This window comes from Salmo trutta, chromosome 15 (genome assembly GCF_901001165.1).
Source record: "Salmo trutta chromosome 15, fSalTru1.1, whole genome shotgun sequence".
NCBI lineage: Eukaryota > Metazoa > Chordata > Actinopteri > Salmoniformes > Salmonidae > Salmo > Salmo trutta.
Window position 1 is genome coordinate 50,761,397 of NC_042971.1, and position 26,649 is coordinate 50,788,045.

Genomic DNA, 26,649 nt, shown 5'->3' on the forward strand with positions numbered 1-26,649 from the left:
CCACCAGGTTTGCACACATCTCAGGAGGGATTTTGTCCCACTACTCTTTGCAGATTTTCTCAAAGTCATTAAGGTTTCGAGGCTGACGTTTGGCAAGTCATTAAGGTTTCGAGGCTGACGTTTGGCAACTCGAACCTTCAGCTCCCTCCACAGATTTTCTATGGGATTAAGATCTAGAGACTGGCTAGGCCACTCCAGGACCTTAATGTGCTTCTTCTTTAGCCACTCCTTTGTTGCCTTGGCCGTGTGTTTTGGGTCATTGTCATGCTGGAATACCCATCCATGACCCATTTTCAATGCCCTGGCTGAGGGAAGGAGGTTCTCACCCAAGATTTGACGGTACATGGCCCCGTCCATCGTCCCTTTGATGCGGTGAAGTTGTCCTGTCCCCTTAGCAGAAAAACACCCCCAAAGCATAATGTTTCCACCTCCATGTTTGACGGTGGTAATGGTGTTCTTGGGGTCATAGGCAGCATTCCTCCTCCTCCACAGCGAGTTGAGTTGATGTCAAAGAGCTCCATTTTGGTCTCATCTGACCACAACACTTTCACTAGTTGACCTCTGAATCATTCAGATGTTCATTGGCAAACTTCAGATGGGCATGTATATGTATTCTTGAGCAGAGGGACCTTGCGGGCGCTGCAGGATTTCAGTCCTTCACGGCGTAGTGTGTTACCAATTGTTTTCTTGGTGACTATGGTCCCAGCTGCCTTGAGATCATTGACAAGATCCTCCCGTGTAGTTCTGGGCTGATTCCTCACCGTTCTCATGATCATTGCAACTCCATGAGGTGAGATCTTGCATGGAGCCCCAGGCCGAGGGAGATTGACAGTTCTTTTGTGTTTCTTCCATTTGCAAATAATCGCACCAAATGTTGTCACCTTCTCACCAAGCTGCTTGGCGATGGTCTTGTAGCCCATTCCAGCCTTGTGTAGGTCTACAATCTTGTCCCTGACATCCTTGGAGAGCTCTTTGGTCTTGGCCATGGTGGAGAGTTTGGAATCTGATTGATTGCTTCTGTGGACAGGTGTCTTTTTTACAGGTAACAAGCTGCGGTTAGGAGCACTCCCTTTAAGAGTGTGCTCCTAATCTCAGCTCGTTACCTGTATAAAAGACACCTGGGAGCCAGAAATCTTTCTGATTCAGAGGGGGTCAAATACTTATTTCCCTCATTAAAATGCAAATCAATTTATAACATTTCTGACATGCGTTTTTCTGGATATTTTTGTTGTTATTCTGTCTCTCACTGTTCAAATAAACCTAATAGACTGATCCTTTCTTTGTCAGTGGACAAACGTACAAAATCAGCAGGGGATCAAATACTTTCCCCCCCCACTGTGTGTGTGTGTGTGTGTGTGTGTGTGTGTGTGTGTGTGTGTGTGTGTGTGTGTATATATATATATATATATATATATATTCAGAAAACATCAACATAATATAACCACATATTAAAGCTGTCAGTTTCCCCATTGTAAACCGAGACAGACATTCTAAGCATGGGCGAAGGTAGTCTTCCCACACCAAGACAGAGCTTTTGATCTGGAAATATGATCAACATTTAAACAAGGGTCTTTGATGACGGCTACAGACCGACTCCCTAATCGTTAGGTCTTTGATGTTGTAATTAGCTGTGCCACACGCTACTTCTCTGCCACCTTCTATTCCCATTACTGCTGGACTCAGAAGAAAGAGCCAGGAAGTAGTCGGAGAGAGCTGAGCAAGCAGTCTAAATTCGCTACAAAATCATAATGATCAAAACATGGATGGAGAGCATTTCAGAAATGAAGCTCTAGAAATCACATCCGCCTGCGGAGCAGTTGCTCTTTAGAATCTTGAGGAGGCTCGATGACATCAGTGAATGATTTGAACCACAAATATCAAAAGAATCTCAGAATCCCAGAGTAGAAAACATTCAAAGTTGCTAGTGTGTATTGGGTTGAAAATAACACTTTCAGCTTTGGCCGCAGACTATTCCCAGTCCAATTCTAACACTCACACCAGCTATACATAATCTTTATGTTGACGCCATAAATATGTCAAGTAAATATTACCACAGCAGAGAAATCAGAGCTTACCTGTGCTGATGTGATAGCAGAGTGGAAGTGGTAATTATTGTGATAAAATGTTAATAGGAAAATGTATGTTCAGTGAGTCGGAGGCTAACAGGCAGTCTGTACAAAGTACACAGAAGTGAGAAGTACATAGTCTCCCCCTGGTACGGAGTGTGCTAATTGGAAACTATATGGCTGGAAAAATCAGCTCAGTAAATTAAGATGGACTTCATTTATCAGTAGTGGTGATACCAACTATCTATGAACCACAACAAAAACAACCCTCCATTTGCTTGCCTGACTACTTTCACAGACAGTTCAAATGAGTCAAAACACTCCATATTAAGGACCCCGTCTCAGGGAGGCCCTGCAGTAAACATACCGCTACATTAGCACTCTCTCTACCACATTCCTTCTTTCTTACAGAATGTACCAACGAGGAATAAAGAAAAAGGAGAAACATTTAGAAAAATAAAGGAAAAGAGGTAAAGGTCAATTGTGGCTCAGTGAAACATTTGAGGTTTGATTCACTGCACGAGTGTGGTGAAAACTCCTATAAGTGATCATTTTTTCTGAAGGCGTCTTGATAATGCTCTCCAGCGAGCTGCCGCGTGGAGCTTTGCCACGTTAATAATGGTCCCCAGCGAACTACCATGCAGAGCCGTGTTATTAATGCTCCCCAGCGAGCCGTGTTATTAATGCTCCCCAGCGAGTTGCCGTGCAGAGCCGTGTTATTAATGCTCCCCAGCGAGTTGCCGTGCAGAGCCGTGTTATTAATGCTCCCCAGCAAGCTGCCGTGGAGAGCCGTGTTATTAATGCTCTCCAGTGAGCCGTGTTATTAATGCTTCCCAGCGAGCTGCCATGCAGAGCCGTGTAATTAATGCTCTCCAGCGAGCTGCCATGCAGAGCCGTATTATTAATGCTCTCCAGTGAGCCGTGTTATTAATGCTCCCCAGCGAGCTGCCGTGCAGAGCCATGTTATTAATCCTCCCCAGCGAGCTGCCGTGGAGAGCCGTGTAATTAAATGCTCTCCAGCGAGCTGCCATGCAGAGCCATGTTATTAATGCTCTCCAGTGAGCCGTGTTATTAATGCTCCCCAGCGAGCTGCCATGCAGAGCCATGTTATCAATGCTCCCCAGCGAGCCATGTTATTAATGCTCTCCAGCGAGCTGCCGTGGAGAGCCGTGTAATTAATGCTCTCCAGCGAGCTGCCATGCAGAGCCGTGTTATTAATGCTCCACAGCGAGCTGCCGTGCAATTAATGCTCCCCAGCGAGCTGCCGTGTAGAGCCGTGTTATTAATGTTCCCCAGCGAGCCGTGTTATTAATGCTCCCCAGCGAGCTGCCGTGCAGAGCCGTGTTATTAATGCTCCCCAGCGAGCTGCCGTGCAGAGCCGTGTTATTAATGCTCCCCAGCGAGCTGCCGTGCAGAGCCGTGTTATTAATGCTCCCCAGCGAGCTGCCGTGCAGAGCCGTGTTATTAATGCTCCCCAGCGAGCTGCCGTGCAGAGCCGTGTTATTAATGCTCCCCAGCGAGTTGCCGTGCAGAGCCGTGTTATTAATGCTCCCCAGCGAGTTGCCGTGCAGAGCCGTGTTATTAATGCTCCCCAGCGAGTTGCCGTGCAGAGCCGTGTTATTAATGCTCCCCAGCGAGTTGCCGGGCAGAGCCGTGTTATTAATGCTCCCCAGCGAGTTGCCGTGCAGAGCCATGTTATTAATGCTCCCCAGCGAGCTGCCGTGTAGAGCCGTGTTATTAATGCTCCCCAGCGAGCCTTGTTATTAATGCTCCCCAGCGAGCTGCCGTGCAGAGCCGTGTTATTAATGCTCCCCAGCGAGCTGCCGTGCAGAGCCGTGTTATTAATGCTCCCCAGCGAGTTGCCGTGCAGAGCCGTGTTATTAATGCTCCCCAGCGAGTTGCCGTGCAGAGCCGTGTTATTAATGCTCCCCAGCGAGTTGCCGTGCAGAGCCGTGTTATTAATGCTCCCCAGCGAGTTGCCGGGCAGAGCCGTGTTATTAATGCTCCCCAGCGAGTTGCCGTGCAGAGCCATGTTATTAATGCTCCCCAGCGAGCTGCCGTGTAGAGCCGTGTTATTAATGCTCCCCAGCGAGCCTTGTTATTAATGCTCCCCAGCGAGCTGCCGTGCAGAGCCGTGTTATTAATGCTCCCTAGCGAGCTGCCGTGTAGAGCCGTGTTATTAATGCTCCCCAGCGAGCTGCCGCGTCGAGCTGTGCCGCGTTAATAACGTCCTGCACTCCTGGGCTCTCCATCATCCTGACCCACCCGACACCATGCACCTACCGCTCCTAATCAAACACACACACTCTCAGCCTCTTGCCTCACACACAGACATGCACTTAGCCTCTCTCTCGTACACCACGCTCTCTCTTACTCCAAACCTCCAAATTAAATCCTGGTAAAGCAGCCAGGATATCGTAATGAGGGAAGATTTGAAGATTTGCACACACACACCTATGTTTTACTATACTTGAGGACTTTTTGGGGACCAACAATTGATTCCCATTCAAAATCCTATTTTCCCCTAACCCTAATTCTAACCCTAAAATAGGCCTTTTTACAAGTGAGGACTGGTAAAATGTCCTTACTTCTCTGGTTTACTATTCTAGTGAGGCTTTTTGGTACACACAAGTATAGTAAAATGTGTCCACACACACACACACACTCCTTTCAGCTTTGATGTGAATCACGGGCAGCAGTATTGATCCTTTGTCGAGAAGGAACCTGCCTAAAATAGCCTTTTTACAAGTGAGTACCGTCAAAATGTCCTCACTTCTCTGAATTGTAGTTGGTTTATTATTCTTGTGAGATCTTCTGGTACTCACAAGTATAGTACAACGTGTCCACACACACACCTTTCAGCTTTGATGTGAATCACGGGCAGCAGTATTGATCCTCGGCTGGTGTTTTGTATTCTTACTCCCTCCACAGGTAAAACTGGTGACATTCCGATCTACACGGTAAAACTGGTGGCATTCCAATCTACACGGTAAAACTGGTGGCATTCCAATCTACACGGTAAAACTGGTGACATTCCAATCTACACGGTAAAACTGGTGGCATTCCAATCTACACGGTAAAACTGGTGACATTCCAATCTACACGGTAAAACTGGTGACATTCCAATCTACACGGTAAAACTGGTGACATTCCAATCTACACGGTAAAACTGGTGGCATTCCAATCTACACGGTAAAACTGGTGACATTCCTGCTGATCATCATGCATTTGGACATCGGCTGCACTTTCAATTCACAACAAGGGAAAACAGCTGTCAATATAAAGCCACAATTCCTATTAGAAATGCATACACTTAGGTGGAGGGGTGTAACACCAGGCACTGTCCTCCCCACTGGTTAGAGATCATTCAAAAAGTATTAGTTCTATGTAAGGGATCCGCATGGTATACATCGTCCAACGAAATGCTTACTTGCAGGTTCTTTCTCGACAATGCACCAATAACAAATGGTAAAGAGGAGTGGTGGGATTCCCTACACCAATGAATGACCCTTAATTACCCAGGCAGTCACCAGCTAATTATGACCATTATAGGTCAAATAGGAGGTGCTTATATTTGTCCTGTTTCACACATGTACAAATGTGTAACCTGTATAGTGTGTGGTGAAATGGAAACGTGTTTTATGCATATCCCACTCCCCCTGAGACACCCTCGGAGAGTGGGGTCATGGCATGGGATCAGCCATTACTGACGGCGACCCGGGAGCAATCCCCCTAGTCTGCTCGAGGATTCAAACTAGCAACCTTTTGGTTACTGGCCCAAAGCTCTAACCGCTCTACCTGCCGCCCCCGCTAGGATACATGCCCCGCTAGGCTACATGCCCCGCTAGGCTACATGCCCCGCTAGGCTACATGCCCCGCTAGGCTACATGCCCTGCTAGGCTACATGCCCCGCTAAGGTAACGGATGAAGCATAAGTGCCATCAGAGAAATGACAATCTGACAAACATATTTTATAGGACAGCGTGAACCAGTTGATTAACTGACTGAATCAGTAACAAACGCCTGTGTGACTGCGTAGTCCAGCTGGTGTCACGCAGAGACATGCAGAGATCCTCATTCAGAGATTCCTCCATCCACCTAAATTCTAAAGCCCACTTCACCAAAGCATTTCTTCTAGACGCCCTCTCTCTCATTCCCCCTGCGGTACAATATGCGGAGTAGGATGTCACTTCGAAGGCAGCCCCAGAATGCAGAGGGTGGGATGGTTATGACAAGCCCCGTGGCATCATTTCTAACCGTTGCATAAATTACACACTAAATATCCACATGCGCTATTTCTGAAAAGGCCGCACGTACAAAAATATAGCGTTTATTTTTTACTTGGCACACGCCATACATATGCATGTTCCCCGTTACAAATCAGCCCCATCCTGAAGCTAGGCCAAGGCAGTTCTAAAGGAAACAGCAATAGCAGACTTGATTAAATGTCTTTGTTAAATGTCACTTTTGCAGTGACATTTGCTGTAGGCCTATGCTATCTGACACAAAAAGATTATGAAAGACGAAAATTGCAAATTGCTGTGGACCTGTAAACCGATAGTTGGAATTTAAAAAATTGCCTAATGTTTTGCATTCACTTTTTCCTCAAACCTATATGCTGCACTGCCCGAATTCTAAAACATTGTCTAGTTACCGTGGTAGCCATACACACTTCAAGGCAAAAGATCAACAGTCGGTTCACTGTATCTACTGTATGTTATAAATCACGCTCCCTATCTTATTCATAGAGCAAAATACTTGAAATAGCCTATCTAATAAGCCCAATTAAATGAGGTGATGCGTATGGTAATTTGCTGTAGGCTATGGCTACTTAGGGAATATGAACCCATCACGGCCAGAAAAGGTTAATCATTTATTCTGCAATGGTTATAGAACAGATGGATTGTGTATAAATGCAATAGTCTACCCAAAAAATGTGAAAATGCAGTATTCAGACGTAAGCTACAGAAGTAACCTCCGACCGTATGGTCCCCCGGTAATAAACTGCGCTCCAGATCGGATGGTAGAGAGCAAAATACTGGAAATAGCTTATCTATTTACGACTGTGAAATGGGTCCAATTAAATGAGAGCGGGGACTAATGGTATACTTGTTGTAGGCCTATGCTACCTCCTGAGTATGAAACCATAACAGAAAAGGTGAGGAATTTATTATGCAGTGATCATGGAAATGAACTAGGAAATAGATGCCTATTTCAAATTATTTAAAAATGCAAAGAAACTATATAGATTTTTTCTCTTCTCACTAACGGCAAATAATTGCATCTTGTTATTAACCTGTTTATTGTTATGAATAAACGTGTCCATCATATCCCCCATTTGCCCAAAATACTAATCTACTTGCCTTCTTGCAACGCAATACTTCAACTACTAGAAACTGTGTGTACGTATGGTCTAAAGTTTGTGAGAAGTTGAGCACATTTTCACGTCAAGTTCAGTTTTTATAAATGTCAACTTTTGCGTGAAGAATGACGCACGCATGTTTTGGGGTCTATTTTGTAGGTACAAATGGTTTATAAATGAGGTCTCTGATGGTTATGGGCTCCTGAGTGGGGCAGCGGTCTAAGGCACTGCATCATCAAGAGGCGTCACTAGAGTCCCTGGTTCGAATCCAGGCTGTATCACATCCGGCCGTGATTGTGCGCCGCCCTATGGGACTCACAAGTGGCCCAGCGTCATCCGGGTTTGGCAGTCATTGTAAATAAGAATTTGTTCTTAACTGACTTGCCTAGTTAAATAAGGGTTAAATAATATTTATTTTTATAAAAAAGTAAAAAATATTACAAGCCCTGATGTTCATGACGGTTGTGAAAAGCCACGATGGTCATGATGACATAGAAAAGGTGAGGTTGGAGACGGGACTGGTTCATTCAGCCTCAGCATATCCCACTTTTCCCAGGGGCCTTGAAGGGACTGGTTGGAAGCAGGTTGTTGAGGTAAATTAAGAAGCCAGTGTTCCACATTGTTACGTTACAGCCTTATTATGAAATGGATTAAACAAAAAGTTTTCCTCACCAACCTACACACAATACCCCATGACAAAGTGAAAACAGGTTTTTAGAAATGTTAGCAAAATTATAGAAAATAGAAAAACATTATTTACATAAGTATTCAGACCTTTTTTTAAAATGTAAGGTTATTATTAAGTTTTGTTTTTCAAATCAACCAACAAAACACATTCCACATTCAGATGTGACAGCTTAAAAAAATAAAAACTAACTAACATTAATAATAAAAAATATAATAAACATAATAAAAAATAATTATTAAAAAATACAAATATATATAAAAACTTGCAGCAGCACTATCAAGGTTATTATTAGCTATTTCCAGTCTTAGCTGAGATGACGAGCAAATAATTAGTTTTTACAGCACCTTAACACAGCATGTATCTGCTCATTTCCCTAATCACCCCATTCACTCTGTCCAATTTGAAATATAGTTGAGTAGTGGAGACCAGAGTCTATCAAACTTGGGCTGTCTCTTGCGGAGGTCATAAGTGAGCTTTTCAAGAGGGAGAAAGTCAAATATCTGGTCAATCCACATTTTAAATGTAGGAGAAGTATTAGAGGCCCACAATTGAAGAATACATTTCTTAGCAAAGTATGTAAAAGTCATGAACAAATATTCTCTGTCAGGATCAAGAACAAAGTCCTGCTGGGCATTAAGAAGATAAATACATGGGGTCATATCAAACTGTACATCTAGTATTTTCTAGATTGCCAAAATCTGGAAATCTCTCTACAGCTCCAAAATACATGCATATAAGTTCCACTTTCAGAGGTACATCTTTTACAGTTAGGACAAATGTCTGTTTTCATTCTATGGAGTCTCATTGGAGTGTAATACAATTTGTACAAAAATGTGAAATTAGACACTTTCATTTTTACATTAGTAGAGGAGCAGTATACCCTGTTGCAAACCTCCACCCATAACTCAGCACTGATAGTCAGACCAAGGTCCTTTTCCCAGATTATTTTCGAAGGACTAAAGGAGGAGGCTCCTTTCTCAGAAAGGAGTCTATAGATATAGGAGATTTTGCCTTTAATGGATTGTGCTGTGACAAGAAGAGTTTCAACCTCATTCAGCTGAGCTCTAAACCTCCTCTTGGAAGTAAATGAGGAAATGACATGTCTAATTTGAAGATATTAAAAAATAAAAAAAAGGGATCTTGGCACACTGAATTCACTGCAGAGCTCTTTAAAGGATTTCAGTGTAGTGGTTTTCTGATGAAATAGGTCTGAAAAGTTCCTGATTCCTAGAGTATGCCAAAGATTAAAGTTGGCATCACTCAGGGCTTTTGGCAAGTCTGGGTTGCAGACTATAGGCGAGTGAGAACATACAGTGAGGGAAAAAAGTATTTGATCCCTGCTGATTTTGTATGTTTGCCCACTGACAAAGAAATGATCAGTCTATAATTCTAATGGTAGGTTTATTTGAACAGTGAGAGACAGAATAACAACAAAAAATCCAGAAAAACGCATGTCAAGCATTTTAATGAGGGAAATAAGTATTTGACCCCTCTGCAAAACATGACTTAGTACTTGGTGGCAAAACCCTTGTTGGCAATCACAGAGGTCAGACGTTTCTTGTGGTTGGCCACCAGGTTTGCACACATCTCAGGAGGGATTTTGTCCCACTCCTCCTTGCAGATCTTCTCCAAGTCATTAAGGTTTCGAGGCTGACGTTTGGCAACTCGAACCTTCAACTCCCTCCACAGATTTTCTATGGGATTAAGATCTGGAGACTGGCTAGGCCACTCCAGGACCTTAATGTGCTTCTTCTTGAGCCACTCCTTTGTTGCCTTGGCCATGTGTTTTGGGTCATTGTCATGCTGGAATACCCATCCACAACCAATTTTCAATGCCCTGGCTGAGGGAAGAACCAAGATTTGACGGTACATGGCCCCGTCCATCGTCCCTTTGATGCGGTGAAGTTGTCCTGTTCCCTTTGCAGAAAAACACCCCCAAAGCATAATGTTTCCACCTCCATGTTTGACGGTGGGGATGGTGTTCTTGGGGTCATAGGCAGCATTCCTCCTCCTCCAAACACAGCGAGTTGAGTTGATGCCAAAGAGCTCCATTTTGGTCTCATGTGACCACAACACTTTCACCCAGTTGTCCTCTGAATCATTCAGATGTTCATTGGCAAACTTCAGACGGGCATGTATATGTGCTTTCTTGAGCAGGGGGACCTTGCGGGCGCTGCAGGATTTCAGTCCTTCACGGCGTAGTGTGTTACCAATTGTTTTCTTGGTGACTATGGTCCCAGCTGCCTTGAGATCATTGACAATATCCTCCTGTGTAGTTCTGGGCTGATTCCTCACCGTTCTCATGATCATTGCAACTCCACGAGGTGAGATCTTGCATGGAGCCCCAGGCCGAGGGAGATTGACAGTTCTTTTGTGTTTCTTCCATTTGCAAATAATCGCACCAAATGTTGTCACCTTCTCACCAAGCTGCTTGGCGATGGTCTTGTAGCCCATTCCAGCCTTGTGTAGGTCTACAATCTTGTCCCTGACATCCTTGGAGAGCTCTTTGGTCTTGGCCATGGTGGAGAGTTTGGAATCTGATTGATTGCTTCTGTGGACAGGTGTCTTTTTTACAGGTAACAAGCTCCGGTTAGGAGCACTCCCTTTAAGAGTGTGCTCCTAATCTCAGCTCGTTACCTGTATAAAAGACACCTGGGAGACAGAAACCTTTCTGATTGAGAGGGGGTCAAATACTTATTTCCCTCATTAAAATATAAATCAATTTATAAAATTTTTGACATGCGTTTTTCTGGATTTTTTTGTTGTTATTCTGTCTCTCACTGTTCAAATAAACCTACCATTAAAATGATTGACTGATCATTTCTTTGTCAGTGGGCAAACGTACAAAATCAGCAGGGGATCAAATACTTTTCCCCCCTCACTGTGTTTGGGAGGAGACGCCCAGGTATTTCTTACAGTCCCTCCACGCTAGTAGGGTGGTGTAAATCAAAGGTTTTGGCTATGTTGCCCACTTCAATAAAGTTATTAATGAATATAATTGAGCTTAGGGGCAATGAACCACAGGATTGGGCTTCTATCTGAATCCACGTGGACTCTTGTCTGTTTGTTATCCATGTTAGCATGTTGCGGATTTGTGCAGACCAGTAGTACAATTGTAGGGAGGGAAGTGCAAGGCCACCCTTAGATTCAGGTTTCGATAGAGTGGAGAACTTGATCCTAGGTTTTTTATTGCCCCATATAAATTTGGTGATGCTTTGGTTAGTTGTTTTGAAAAAAGAAACTGGGAGATAGCATGGGAGCATCTGAAATAAATAGTTCAATCTAGGGAGGATGTTCATACGGATGACATTAATTCTTCCTACTAAGCTAATTGGGAGGGAGATCCAGGTTTGGAGATCGTTCTTGATTCGATCCAGGAGTGGAAGATAATTTTCCTTGAAAAGGTTATTCAGATCTGGTGTTATGAAGAGCCCAAGGTATTGAAACCCCTGTGTCTTCCATTGGAATGGACAGTGTGTCTTCATAGAGCTGGTGATTGAGAGGGCAAACAGTGGATTTGTTAAAATGTATCTGATATCCTGAAAACTTGCCATACTGAGCAATTGTGTCTAAAATGGGAGGGATTTCTCAGGGTTGGATATGTAGAGCAAGATATCATCTGCGTAGAGCGAAATCTTGTGCTGCAGGCCGCCTGCAGAAACACCCATAATACTTGGATTGCTCCTTATCAACTCTGCCAGAGGCTCCGCCCCCAACAAGTAGAGCAGGGGGGACAGCGAGCACCTTTGACTTGTGCCCCGTCCCAAAGGGAATCTGTCAGAGTTCAGTCTGTTAGTAGTCACCATGGCATTTGGATGAGAGTATAGGGACTTAATCCATTTAATAAAGTTTGGGCCCATATTGAACTTTTCTAAGACGGAGTGGAGCTTTCTGTTCTCAATCCTGTTGAACGCCTTCTCAGCATCCAGTGAAGCCAGCAGGACAGGGTTCTTCTGTGCGTTTACTTGATCAATAATATCAAAAAGACGGTGAATGTTATGAGAAGAGTACCTGTCTCTAATAAATCCAGTTTGGTCCGCCTTTATTATTTTGGGAAGAACAGTATTTAGTCTTTTGGCGAGCAATTTGGTAATTATTTTGTAGTCAAAATCCAACAAGCTTATGGGCCGGAAGGAGGAGCAGGATAGATGGTCCTTGTCTTTTTTGAGGAACACTGTAATGCGAGCTGTGTGCATTGAGTCTGGGAGAACTACGTTTTTGCAAAAATCATCCAGCATTGGCATGAAAATAGGGCTAAGCTGGGGCCAAAAAGCTTTGTAGAACTCTCTGGGGAATCCATCTGGGCCTGGGGACTTATTAGGTGGCATGGAGGTAATTGCCTCCAGGACCTCCTCAGGAGTGAAGGGGGAGTTGAGATTTTCTTGGTCGGTCTCTGATAGTTTAGGTAGTGAAATTCCCTCTAGGAAGGAATGGAGTTCTGCCTCCGTATGTTTCCTCTCAGAGGTATATAGTTTGCAGTAAAAATCATGAAAAGTTACATTTATCTTTTTTGGGTCATATGTGACCTCATCCTCTGCTGTTCGGATAGCCATGACTGTACGCTCTGACTGCTCTTTTTTAATTGGTAAGCAAGCAATCTACTCGGCCTATTGCTATACTCATGGTTTTTCTGTTTAGTAAAGAAAAAAAAAAAAAGTTATCTCCCGAGTATAGTCCAAATTCATTTTGGCTTTGGCTGCTTCAAGTTGACTTCAGGAGGTGCTGTCTGGGATTGTTTATGTAATTTTTCACAGCATTCCAGCTCCCTCTCAAGATCTAGCCTGTGTGCTTCCATTGCTTTTTTCTTAGAGGAAGCATATGCAATTATATGACCTCTTAGTGTGGCTTTAGCAGCGTCCCACATTGTGGCCGGAGAAACAGGAGAATCTTTGTTGTCTTGTGTGTAGTTGTCTATCCATGTAGTTACCAATGTATGGAATGCTTCGTTTGATAACATGGAGGTGTTGAATTTCCAGCTATTTGACCTCGGAATGTTTTGCAGAGGTCAAAGCGGAGGTGGACAAAGGCGTGATCTGAAAGTGCTATGGGTCTGATTGTACACGTGGCTGAATTTATGAAACTCTTCGGGATAAAAATGTAATCTATACGGGAGTAGGTGTTATGGACATTAGGGTAGTATGTATAGTCCATAGTTGAGCTATTAGTCTCTCTCCAGATATCTATCAGTCCCATCTCTTTAGTAAGAGACTTCAACATCTTTGCAGATCTAGGGTTTGTGGTGGGGACTTGAGATGATTTGTCTAGGGTTGGGTTGAGGGTACAATTAAAATCTCCAGCCACCACTCCAAAGGAAACGCAATGCTCATTGAACAGGGTTCTCATTTTTGACATGAAAGCAGGAGTATCTGTATTAGGGGCGTATATATTTAAGATAGTAATTGGTTGCCCATACAGTGACCCAGTTATCAGAATAAATCTCCCCTCCGGATCAGATATGTTTTTGTCAATTATGAATGGAACATTCTTATGGATAAGTATGGCTGTACCTCTACTGTTTGATTTGAAAGATGAGAAATACACCTGTCCCACCCAAGCTCTGCGGTGTTTGGCATGTTCGGCATCACAGAGGTGTCTCTTGTAATAGCGCAATGTCTGCTTTTTCCTTTTTTAGGGCACATAGAATCTTTTTCAATTGTATTGCATGACCTGGACCATGGCAATAGATTTAAGGTACTAGTCAACGTCATCGAACAGTAATCGAACTCTAGTGCAAGTCATCTCTGGGTAAAGGTGGATAATAGTTACAGCTGCGATCACATAAAAGAAAAATAAATGGTGTACATAAAATAATCTCTGAACACCCCAGCCGAGTTCCCAAACAACTGGACATATCCTGTTGGATCTATTACCCCCCCGCTCAGTTTCAATTCTGTGTTCCCAAAAAAACTGTTAGCAACGCAAAACGTCTCCCCCTCCCCACCAAAGAAATGCCTCATCCTCTCCGCCCCGCATTGAGTAAATGACAACGTTTACCCTGTCCAGACCACATTAAAAAAGAGGGAGAAAATAAAATAAATAGCCCAGCCTACATATACCTCCCACAAGAGACATAGGGCTAATCGTTTGGACCAAATAAAAGAGAAATGTTGGGGTAAATCCTTAAGAGGGATCTATAGGATAAGTTGTTTGTTTTTATTAAAACGGAATATCAACAGGATAAGGCCATAGGCATAAAATTGACACATTGAGCTTCTCGTTAATCGACAGCCTATAAATGGTGGAGGCCTATGTGAAAATGATAACTACAAATAATAGTAGTATAAAAATAAAAGTAGGCTGAAACGTTAGTAGGCCTAGGTCAGGCTATGGAGCCTATCCCTCTCAGCTAAAGGAATATAGATATAGATTAGACGGCTATAATGACATTTAGCGGGGCGCGTGGGTCTTTGGATGGCGGCTATATGTTGTCTTACCTCCTTTAGTAATAACAGTAAACGCATTTAGTCATTGGTCCATTTCTCAGTGACCAGGATTGTTTTTCAAAAAGCGTTTTGCCTCTTCGGGAGTTTTGAAGTGTCGCAGGGCTCCTTGGTGAAGAATCCTGAGCTTGTTTGGGTATTTGAATCCCCTAAAGATGCCTCGGTCAATGGAGCATTTCTTCACCTCGTCACACTCTCGGCGTTTTCAGCGTATTCCAGCTGACAGGTCCTGGTGTAAAGTGAGTTTGGCGTTTCCCACTGTAATTGTCATACCCAAGAAGACTCGAGGCTGTAATCGCTGGCAAAGGTTATTCAACAAAGTACTGAGTAAAGGGTGTGAATACTTATGTAAATGTGATATTTCCGTTATATATTTTTAATACATTTCTAAAAACCTGTTTTTTAATCATTCTAAAAGGCTGTTTTTGTTTTGTCATTATGGGGTATTGTGTGTTGATTGATGAGGGGAAAAAATGATTTAATCCATTTTAGAATAAGGCTGTAACGTAACAAAATGTGGAAAAAGTCAAGTGGTCTGAATACACTGCATCTACCTCAGATACCTCGTAGCCCTGCACATTGATCTGGTACTGGTACTCCCTGTATATCTGTATTGTTGGGATGGGCTCATAAGCAAGCATTTCATGGTAAAGTCTACACCCGCTGTATTCAGCGCATGTGACTTTTTTTTAGATTTTATTTTATTTGACTGGCTGTGTTTAGGTACTGTGTTGAGGCAGGCAGGTGTTCAGAGGGTGCGCCACATCTGAGCGCTACGCTAAGCTTCCTGTCACATTGTCCACCCAAGGTCATTTCTTTAACACTACACTGATATGTCACAGAGCTGCTGGAGTTAATAACAGCAGATACCAGGCGACTGACAGTGTACTGATTCCTCCACAGTACCAACACAAACCAGTCCAACTCAGAAGAACAAAGTAACAATCTAATTCATCCTGCTACAAATAGGATGATCCAAAAACAACTAGGCCTATTCATGTCTTGAACCAGAACCTACTAGGGTTTCTAACAACTCATTATAACCAGTGCTGCAGACACAGCAGTAGCCTAGATTAAAAGCTTATCTGTGGGCAGAGGGTCATACATGGCTGTTACAGGTTCAGAGTGGATTCATTACTTTACCACGCACTCTATTTTCACCTACACTGCTCCTCCTTAAAGTAGCCATGGAAATAGCCTAACACTGCTGAAAGACGACATTGGAAAACGGGATCTAAAACGGGATCCTTGGGACATCCCAACTCTGATGTCGTCACCCATTGAAGTTGACATTTTAAACGGTTAAGGTAAGGGTTATGGTTTGGCAAGGGTTATGGTTAGGCAAGGGTTATGGTTAGGTAAGCGTTATGGTTAGGTAAGGGTTATGGTAACCATACCCTAACTGCTACACTTCTCCTGCTTATAGTAGCCATGGAAATAGCCTAAAACTGCTGAAAGATGACAAATGGTCAGGGACAGAATTCTCTATTTCCTATTTCCCTGATCATCCCATCATTGCCAAGAGCCTTTTCTGTCCCGGGCTGCTGCAATACTCATTATAGAAACAAACTGTGACAAAAGATTTTACGGAGAAACTCTGGGTTTCAGGCCATGAAGGTATCTGAGGACGATGACAACCCCTTGCTGCTTTTTGTGGTGTGGATTCAGCAAAAAAAATAAAACATGAAAAAAAGACAGGCAGAGCAACACAGAATCCGATGACAAACGGTGCCGCTCGGAAAGAGCTTAAGTATTCCATTATATAACGTTACATCAACAAAAGAATGAACCAGTAAAACAGAATTTTATGACAAATGGAAAACGGAAGACTTGAGCAGCCAAGGACAAGCTTCTCTTCAATTATTTCCCTGGGGTATGGAGGCGAGGCGGGGGGACTGAGGAGGAGACGGGGGGACTGGCGAAGAGGCGGAGGCAGGAAATGCGAGCAGTGGATCATTAACATACAGTGACTTCAGAAAGTATTCATACCCCTTGACTTATTCCACATTTTGCTATGTTACAGCCTTAATTCAAAATTGATTAATGTTTTTTTCCCCCTCACATCTACACACACACAATACCCCATAATGCCAAATCAAAACATGCTTATAGATATTTTTCAAAATATTGAAAATGAAATATAGAAATGTCAGTAATTATGCAGAATTGTTCCCAGCCCTGAGTCAAGACATGTTATAGTCACCTTTGGAAGCTATTACAGCTGTGAGTCTTTCTGGGTAAGTCTCTAAGAGCTTTCCACACCTGGATTGTACAATAATTGCACATTATTCTTTAGAAAATTCTTCAAGCTCTATCAAGTTGGTTGTTGATCATTGCTAGACAGCCATCTTCAAGTAATCATAGATTTTAATGCCGATTTAAGTCAAAACTGTAACTCGGCCACTCAGGAACATTCAATGTAATCTTGGTAAGCAACTCCAGTGTATATTTGGCCTTGTGTTTTAGGTTATTGTCCTGCTGAAAGGTGAATTTGTCTCCTAGTGTCTTTTGGAAAGCAGACTGAACCAGGTTTTCCTCTGAGTTTGCCTGTGCTTATATTCAGATTCTTGAAAACTTTTTTATGCAGTTTTACTTTAGTGCCTTATTGCATGTTTTGGACTATTTTTATTCTGTACAGGTTTCCTTCGTTTCACTCTGTCAATTAGGTTAGTATTGTGGAGTAACTACAATGTTGTTTATCCATCCTCAGTTTTCTCCTATCACATCCATTAAACTCCGTAACTGTTTTGAAGTCACCATTGGCCTCGATGAAATCCCTGAGCGGTTTCCTTCTTCTCCAGCAACTGAGTTAGGAAGGACGCCTGCATATCGGTAATGACTGGGTGTATTGACACACCATCCAATGTGTAATTAATAACTTCCCCATGCTCAAAGGGGTATTCAATGCCTTTTTTTTACCCATCTACCAATAATAGCTGCCCTTCTTTGCGAAGCACTGGAAAACCTCCCTGGTCCTTGTGGTTGAATCTGTGTTTGAAATGTACTGCTGGAATGAAGAACGTTACAGATAATTGTATACAGTTGAAGTCAGAAGTTTACATACACTTAGGTTGAAGTCATGAAAACTCGTTTTTCAACAACTCCACAAATTTCTTGTTAACAAACTATAGTTTTGGCAAGTCGGTTAGGACATCTACTTTGTGCATGACAAGTAATTTTTCCAACAATTGTTTACAGACAGATTATTTCACTTATAATTCACTGTATCACAATTCCAGTGGGTAGGAAGTTTACATACACTAAGTTGACTGTGCCTTTAAACAGCTTGGAAAATTCCAGAAAATGATGCCATGGCTTTAGAAGCTTCTGATAGGCTAATTGACATCATTTGAGTCAATTGGAGGTGTACCTGTGGATGTATTTCAAGGCATACCTTCAAACTCAGTGCCTCTTTGCTTCACATCATGGGAAAATCAAAAGAAATCAGCTAAGACCTCAGAAAACAAATGGTAGACCTCCACAAGTCTGGTTCATCCTTGGGAGCAATTTCCAAACGCCTGAAGGTACCACGTCCATCTGTGCAAACAATAGTATGCAAGTATAAACACCATGGGACCACGCAGCCGTCATACCGCTCAGGAAGGAGACGCGTTCTGTCTCCTAGAGATGAACGTACTTTGGTGCGAAAATTGCAAATCAATCCCAGAACAACAGAAAAGGACCTTGTGAAGATGCTTGAGGAAACAGGTACAAAAGTATCAATATCCACAGTAAAACGGGTCCTATATCGACATAACCTGTAAGGCCACTCAGCAAGGAAGAAGCCACTGCTCCAAAACCGCCATAAAAAAGCCAGACTACGGTTTGCAACTGCACATGGGGACAAAGATCGTACTTTTTGGAGAAATGTCCTCTGGTCTGATGAAACAAAAATAGAACTGTTTGGCCATAATGAACATCATTATGTTTGGAGGAAAAAGGGGGAGGCTTGCAAGCCGAAGAACACCATCCCAACCGTGAAGCACGGGGGTGGTAGCATCATGTTGTGGGGGTGCTTTGCTGCAGGAGGGACTGGTGCACTTCACAAAATAGATGGCATCATGAGGCAAGAAAATTATGCGGATATATTGAAGCAACATCAAGACATCAGTCAAGAAGTTAAAGCATGGTCGCAAATGGGTCTTCCAAATGGACAATGACCCCAAACATACTTCCAAAGTTGTGGCAAAATGGTTTAAGGACAACAAAGTCAAGGTATTGGAGTGGCCATCACAAAGCCCTGACCTCAATCCTATAGAAAATTTGTGGGCAGAACTGAAAAAGCGTGTGCGAGCAAGGAGGCCTACAAACCTGACTCAGTTACACCAGCTCTGTCAGGAGGAATGGGCCAAAATTCAACCAACTTATTGTGGGAAGCTTGTGGAAGGCTACCCTAAACGTTTGATCCAAATTAAACAATTTAAAGGCAATGCTACCAAACACTAATTGAGTGTATGTAAACTTCTGACCCAGTGGGAATGTGATGAAAGAAATAAAAGCTGAAATAAATCACTCTCTACTATTGTTCTGATGTTTCACATTCTTAAAATAAAGTGGTGATCCTAACTGACCTAAAACAGGGAATTTTTACTAGGATTAAATGTCAGGAATTGTGAAAAACTGAGTTTAAATGTATTTGGCTAAGGTGTATGTAAACTTCCAACTTCAACTGTATGTGGCGTACAGAGATGAGGTAGTCCTTAAAAAAGCATGTTGAACACTATTATTGCACACAGAGTGAGTCCATGCAACTTATTAGTTTACTTGTAAGCACATCTTTACTCATGAACTTGCCATAAAAAGGAGTAGAATACTTACTGACTCAAGACATTTCAGCTTTTCATTTTTAACAAATTAGTAAACATTTCTAAAAACATAATTCCACCGACATTATGGGGTATTGTGTATAGGCCTGTGACACAAAATATACATTTTATCCATTTTAAATTTAGTCTGTAACAAAATATTTTGAAAAAGTAAAGGGGTGTGAATACTTTCTGAAGGCACTGTACATATCACCTGTGTCACAAACTGACTTCTTAACTACAACATGAATGGCACATACCTCTGAATAAAACGCACAACCAAAATCTCAGCAAGCTTTGCATATTTTGAAGTTCGCACATCTCTCGCAAAGCGAGCCTTTAATTCCATTCCAGTTGAATCGTTCATTTCTTATCAGCTTTGACAACAGACATTATAAGTGGACTGGTATATGAGGAAGGAGAATCCTCAGAACAGAATATCATTACTATGGTAATCAGTAGCCCCACTTATTTGCATCTTGCACAGAGATCACACACTGGCTTTCTCACACACTCACTCAGTGTTTCTCTCAAACCATGTTTTTTATATTAAACATTAAGTCAGGTGTCCTCACCCTTTTTATGGCCGAGCTGGAACTGAGATCCAGGTAATTATAATCTATGAGTAACGGTGTAATAACCACGTTAGGAATGCTGAGCACACATCATTTAGAGTGGGGGGGGGGGGTGGGGGGGGGGGACTAGACTACACCTGACAGACTGTAGATGTAGCCTAAACACCAATAAACAAAAAAGTCCCCTTGGAAATATGTAAGAGCTTCGTGAATTACACTGAACTTTCACTTTCCCATAATCTCCTCTATAACTCCTGGGTCTCCCTCCTCGGTAAAATACGTGACTCACTGGACAGTCTATTAAAGGGCTGTATAGTAGCAGAGAAACAGGGAGTGGTGGTCTTAGTGACCAAGGAATCCCAGTCCAGCACAAAGGACTAACCGAACAGACAGAGTCTGAGGACTCAACAACACAAAGCAATGTAACTAGTAGGAGCAACCCTCTCATCGGCATTAGAACAGCATCTCTGTATCCACATGCTGTATTGTCCGGCACACAGCAACTCATTAGCACAGAGAGACTGTAAAAGAGAAGACATTCCCTCGGTTCATAAACACTGAGGTCTGGGTAGCAACCAACCGACCGGCAGGCAGGAATACTGCACCCTGCAGAGCCGTATTAGAGGGCAGTGACTGGCCAACACAGCCCAGCGATAAACATCCACACTGCCACGCCAGTGGAACAGTACCTCTCACAGTCAGGCAGAGAATTAGCCAGGGAGGAAATAAAGAAGAGGGACTGGAGAGGGAGATGGAGACAAACTTTGTGAAAGGTTCATTTTAATTTTAATATGCTTCATTGTCTCGATTATCATTATCATCACACCCTCACGGAAATCAATTCAAATCAAAATGTCATTGCATTCCTTCTGAAGCAGACAGGGACAGGATGCAGAGGTACTACGCTACAACAGTGGCAACACTGCAACCTCCAGACATGAAGCTTGGCATTCAGGCCAAAGAGTTCAATCATGGTTTCATCAGACCAGAGAATCTTGTTTCTCATGGTCTGCGAGTCCTTAAGGTGCCTTTTGGCAAACTCCAAGCGGGCTGTCATGTGACTTTTACTGAGGAGTGACTTCCATCTGGCCCTTCTACCATAACGGCCTGATTGGTGGAGTGCTGCAGAGATGATTGCTCTTCTGGAAGGTTCTACCATCTCCACAGAGGAGCTCTGGACCTCATGGCTTAGTTTTTGCTCTGACATGCACTGTTAACTGTGGGACCTTACATAGGTGTGTGCCTTTCCAAATCCTGTCCAATCAATTGGATTTACCACAGGTGAACGCCAATCAAGTTGTAGAAACATCTCAAGGATGATCAATGGAAACAGAATGCACCTGATCTAAATGTCAAGTCTCATAGCAAACAGTCTGAATACTTATGTAAATAAGGTATTTCTGTTTTAAATTTTTAATACATTTGCAAATATTTCTAAAAACCTGTTTTCGCTTTGTCATTGCGGGGTATTGTGTGTAGACTGATGAGACATTTTTTTTTAAATCAATTTTAGAATAAGGCTGTAACGTAACAAAATGTGGCAAAAAGGGAAGGGGTCTGAATACTTTCTGAACGCCCTGTACATACAGTGAGCTCCAAAAGTATTGTATTACGGACGAAACATTTCTAAACGGTTCACCCGATATGGATGAAAATACCCTCAAATTAAAGCTGACAGTCTGCACTTTTTTGTGCTGCAACCATGTTGTCTCTTGTCGTGATGTGCATTTTGTCCTGCATTTCATTCTTAATCCCATCCCCCATCCCCACAGGAGGCCTTTTGCCTCTTGCTAAGCCATTATTATAAATAAGAATGTGTTTTTAATTGTCTTGCCTTGTTAAATTAAGGTTAAATATATATATATATTTTTATTGTCAAGAATAGGTTAATGACTATTTCAAATATACTCGATTGTATTGGAGCAATGGTTCATTCCACTATACAAATTGGTTTGAATATCACAGTTTAAGTGGAGATTGCTTGAGTTACAGTGGTGTGTGTGTGTGTACAGACACGCGTGTGCTGACTGAGTGAACTCTTACCTTGCGGCCGTCACTTGCGTGGCAGTTGACGTTTAACGGAGTGAGCAGGGCCATGAGCTTCTCTTCATTTCCACTCCTGCAGAGGAACAAAACATGGAGAGAAAAAACTAAAAGATATAGATATATCCGAACGAGTGAGCGAGAAAGAGAAGGGGAAATGTAGTAGTATCTTTAGATATCTTTTCAGTATCTTTAACTAAAAAAGGATAACAAAAGAATAGGCAAGGAAAGTGGAAAGCTTTGCCCAAGGAAGTGTTCCAAAATGGACAGAACAGAGACCTAAAGAGCATTTTGTCTGCAGTCTAAACCAGGCCAGTAACTCTGACTACACTGGTCAAGAAAGATTGTTAGATAACAGACAACGGTGAAAAACACTGATGCAGTGTAAATTCTTTCCTTATCCCAAAAGAGATGTATTCTTTGCCAAAGGCTATGCATGGCTGTAGAGATATTCAGAGACAAGGCCTCCGGATATCCGAGTCAGCATCTCCACTCTACCTGCTGCTGCGGAGGATTTTCTATTCTATTCTTCGATCCCTAAACACAATACACACACTGAACACAATACACACACTGAACATACTAAACAGCCGGCAATGAGGTCTGATGCAGCGTGATGGTTCATGGTGGTCAGGAGCCATATGGAGCTTCAGCATCTCCTGCCAGGGTCCCTGAAGCCAAGGGCCATCCTCTCCCCTCCCAGGTCTCAGTGTGACTACATGGTATTTCCATGGATCCACAGAAAGAGCCAAGGCCCGGGGTAAAAGACAGTCCTGAATATGGACGGACAACAGAGCAAACTCCAGTAAGGCCCTACTGCTGTGCCGTGTCCTCCTCATTCTCCTCAGTCCTCGGGTCTCTTCACCCTTTGGCTGGTACCAGTAGCCCTGCTGCCTGTTCTGTTCTGGATCAGGGCTGCCATGCCAGCCAGTCATAATGTTGGCATGCTCAGGGAGTTTATTTATTAGGGATGTCCTCTGCCTCCTGGAGTTGGTGACCGGTGTCGAGGCACGGTGACGGGAGGCCCAGTCAGGATGTGCTACCACGGCAGCGAAGCCAGCCAGGCACTGATTTACCCAGATGACGTTGCTAAAGGCCGTCAGAGAAAGAAAGAAAAGGTTATTTCTTCTCTTCCCCCCTCTTTCTCCTCTCTCGTTCTCCCTGTACCAAGCTTTGCCAAAGTCCCTTCCGTGAAGATGCATTCACAGCCAGTGGCTTTGCTTTCTTCTGCTTGTCTCTTTCTCCACTTCTCTTCTCCTTCCGACGGTAAACTGGCCTCAAGTAAAAACAAGAGATCCTTCATTTAAATGCACAATAGCATCCCCAGGTTTAGCACAGAGTGGAGGCCACATGTTTAAAGCTAGCTGCTAGGGAGAGGCGCCTGTACGAGAGTGTGTGTGAGTGTGTGTGTCCTTCCCTCTATGATAACTGACATCTCAGAAGAGCCTTATTTCTTACTGTAGAATAATCAATACCAGGCTTTGTCTTCATTAGTAGTGCTGAAAGCCCAGGATGGAAGGAGATCCATACAGTACAGTACATAGGCTTGTTATGGACACAGTGCATAGTACATGATATTATCCTCCGTGATCATGGTTTCAACCGGCCAACAGCTCTACCAGATAATTAAGTCAGTCTTTATAGTTTTCATCTCTGCCTCCATTTATTCCCCCAGAGCGCATTCTGATTGAGTCATCAAACACTGATTTCATGTAGTCTAGTAGGGCCTGGTGCCGAAGGGCCAACTCCAGGCCAGAACCAACACAAAGGCAGCCACTTCAGTATAATGAGCTGAATGTGACAGACATGCCTTGCTCTACAGGAAATGCTGGGTGGCTCACAGCACTCCTCTGAACTGTAACAGCCTTTTGTTATGCTGGGGTGTCCACTGTGGGGAGGAAACTGTGTCCATGTGGGGTGACCAGAACAGCCATTGTGGGGCAGCCTGTGTGTCCTTCATTTGTAGGAAGAAAAGACAGAGAGAGAGATCCCCCCTCATACTTGTAGTGGACATGACAGGAGTTCCCAGAGGGCAGATGGAGTCAGTGTGCAGGGCAGGCAGCAGAACAGGAGCATATGGAGCAGGGAGGGGACAGAGCAGATGTCTCATCTTCCTCTCTCAGGGCTTCAATCCTCCTTCCCAGGGCACACCTCTTCAGGGATGTCTGTGTAAACTAGGAACCCACTGGCCCATCAGGAATATATATCCACCACGTTATCGGCAATGTTGTTTCATCAGTCATAACAGCCATGGAGATGGAGGATGACCCCTCCTCTGAATCAATGCTGCCTTAGGGCCAGAGGGTCTCTCCAGCCCTCTGTTGTTAAACCTCTAATAATCCCCTCTGGTTCCAAAGAGGGGCTCTGGTCACACACACACACACACACCCCTTCACCATAATAACCCGCGCCATGCACCAGCACTCCCAACCCACATGCACAGCCCTTTCACAACACCTGTCTGCTAATGACGGAGGAGAGAAGGGAGAGAGAATAAAGGATGTAGCGAGAGACTGAGGGAAGATTTCAAGCTTGCACTCACCTAGCTGCCTCCAGGAGTTCGTCCTTCTTGTATTCACCTAAATGGTTGCAGAAAATCATAGTGTCAGAGACAGGCAGGGAGAGAAAAGTACAGCAGCAGCACAGAACCAGAGTCACAGCCGAGAGAGCGAGGCAGCTACGGCACAGAGAAAAACACATACACTCACTCAATCTCACACACACCACAAACGGTACAGCAGAGCACCCACACATCAACACAGAGAGCCCCTCTCTGTCTGTCTGTCTGTCTGTCTGCCTGCCTCTCTCTCTCTGTCTGTCTCTCTCTCTCTCTGTTTGCCTCTCTGTGTCTGTCTGCCTCTCTCTTTCTCTCTCTGTGTCTGTCTGCCTCTCTCTTTCTCTCTCTGTGTCTGTCTGCCTCTCTCTTTCTCTCTCAGTCTCTGTCTGCCTCTCTCTTTCTCTCTCAGTCTCTGTCTGCCTCTCTCGCACTCTGTGTGTGGCTCTGTCTGCCTCGCACTCTCTCTCTCTCTCACTGTGTGTGTCTGTCTGCCTCTCTCTCTCTGTGCGTCTCTGTCTGCCTCTCTCGCTCGCTCTCTGTGCGTCTGTCTGCCTCTCTGCCTCTCTCGCTGTCTCTCTGTGTGTCTGTCTGCCTCTCTCGCTGTCTCTCTGTGTGTCTGTCTGCCTCTCTCGCTGTCTCTCTGTGTGTCTGTCTGCCTCTCTCGCTGTCTCTCTGTGTGTCTGTCTGCCTCTCTCGCTCTCTCTGTGTGTCTGTCTGCCTCTCTAGCTCTCTCTCTGTGTGTCTGTCTGCCTCTCTCGCTCTCTCTCTGTGTGTCTGTCTGCCTCTCTCGCTCTCTCTCTGTGTGTCTGTCTGCCTCTCTCGCCCTCTCTCTGTGTGTCTGTCTGCCTCTCTCGCTCTCTCTCTGTGTGTCTGTCTGCCTCTCTCTCTGCGTCTCTGTCTGCCTCTCTCTCTGTCTGCCTCTCTCTCTCGTCTGTCTGTCTCTCTGTGTTTTCTGTGCACTCTCTCTCAGTCTGTGTTTTCTGTGATCGCTCTCTGTTATAGAAGGTAATGTAAAAACCCAAACCGGTCAATGCATCAATACCGTTTCATAGTAAAATACGGTATACCGCCCAGCCCTAAGGGAGGAGTTTGCATCTTCATCAACAACAAATGGTGTGCTGACTTGAGCACAGTGGAAGTCTCAACCCATTGCTCACCCATCTTGGAATACCAGATGGTCAAATGCTGACCCTTCTACCTCTGAGGCAGTTCTCAGCTGTTATCGTGACTGTTGTAAACATTTCACCTCAGGACAAGAAAAATAACAAGTTGGCACTTAACCAACTGTAAACAAGCGGGAAAACTTGCAACCGGAAGCTGTTTTCCTTGTTTCCAGCAATTCACTCACGAGCATAGCTCAATGCACACCCCTTTGGTTGTTGACCTGTAGCATAGCTCAATGCACACCCCTTTGGTTGTTGACCTGTAGCATAGCTCAATGCACACCCCTTTGGTTGTTGACCTGTAGCATAGCTCAATGCACACCCCTTTGGTTGTTGACCTGTAGCATAGCTCAATGCACACCCCTTTGGTTGTTGATCTGTAGGGTAGCTCAATGCACACCCCTTTGGTTGTTGATCTGTAGGGTAGCTCAATGCATACCCCTTTGGTTGATGTTGCTCTGTAGGGTAGCTCAATGCACACCCCTTTGGTTGATGTTGCTCTGTAGGGTAGCTCAATGCACACCCCTTTGGTTGATGTTGCTCTGTAGGGTAGCTCACTGCACACCCCTTTGGTTGATGTTGCTCTGTAGGGTAGCTCAATGCACACCCCTTTGGTTGATGTTGCTCTGTAGGGTAGCTCAATGCACACCCCTTTGGTTGTTGACCTGTAGCATAGCTCAATGCACACCCCTTTGGTTGTTGACCTGTAGCATAGCTCAATGCACACCCCTTTGGTTGATGTTGCTGTGTAACCTGTGGACACAGCAGCATCACCATCACCATCCTCCTGCTTTTCTGTTAGCACAGAAGGAGTGGTTGTCGCGATAACAGAAGGGAAATATATATCATAAACAGGAGTGATCCCACCCACATCCTCCCTCCATCCCCCTGCTCACAGCCCTAACTCCTCCGCCACAGTCATAGCACAGTCCACCCCCCTCTTTCCCCCA

The 26,649-nt window shown here is 43.9% G+C and overlaps 1 protein-coding gene across 2 annotated transcripts in view; it reads right to left on the bottom strand.

The window, feature by feature from the left end:
- tnksa (tankyrase, TRF1-interacting ankyrin-related ADP-ribose polymerase a) overlaps nt 1-26,649 on the bottom strand; it is a 165,372-nt gene that overhangs the window by 38,913 nt on the left and 99,810 nt on the right. For both annotated transcript variants that reach the window (XM_029691961.1, XM_029691962.1), the window contains exons 4-5: nt 24,522-24,558; nt 21,980-22,055 (exon numbers count right to left, since the gene is read on the bottom strand). In XM_029691961.1, coding sequence (XP_029547821.1) covers nt 21,980-22,055; nt 24,522-24,558 — 113 coding nt within the window. The remainder of the gene's footprint in view (nt 1-21,979; nt 22,056-24,521; nt 24,559-26,649) is intronic.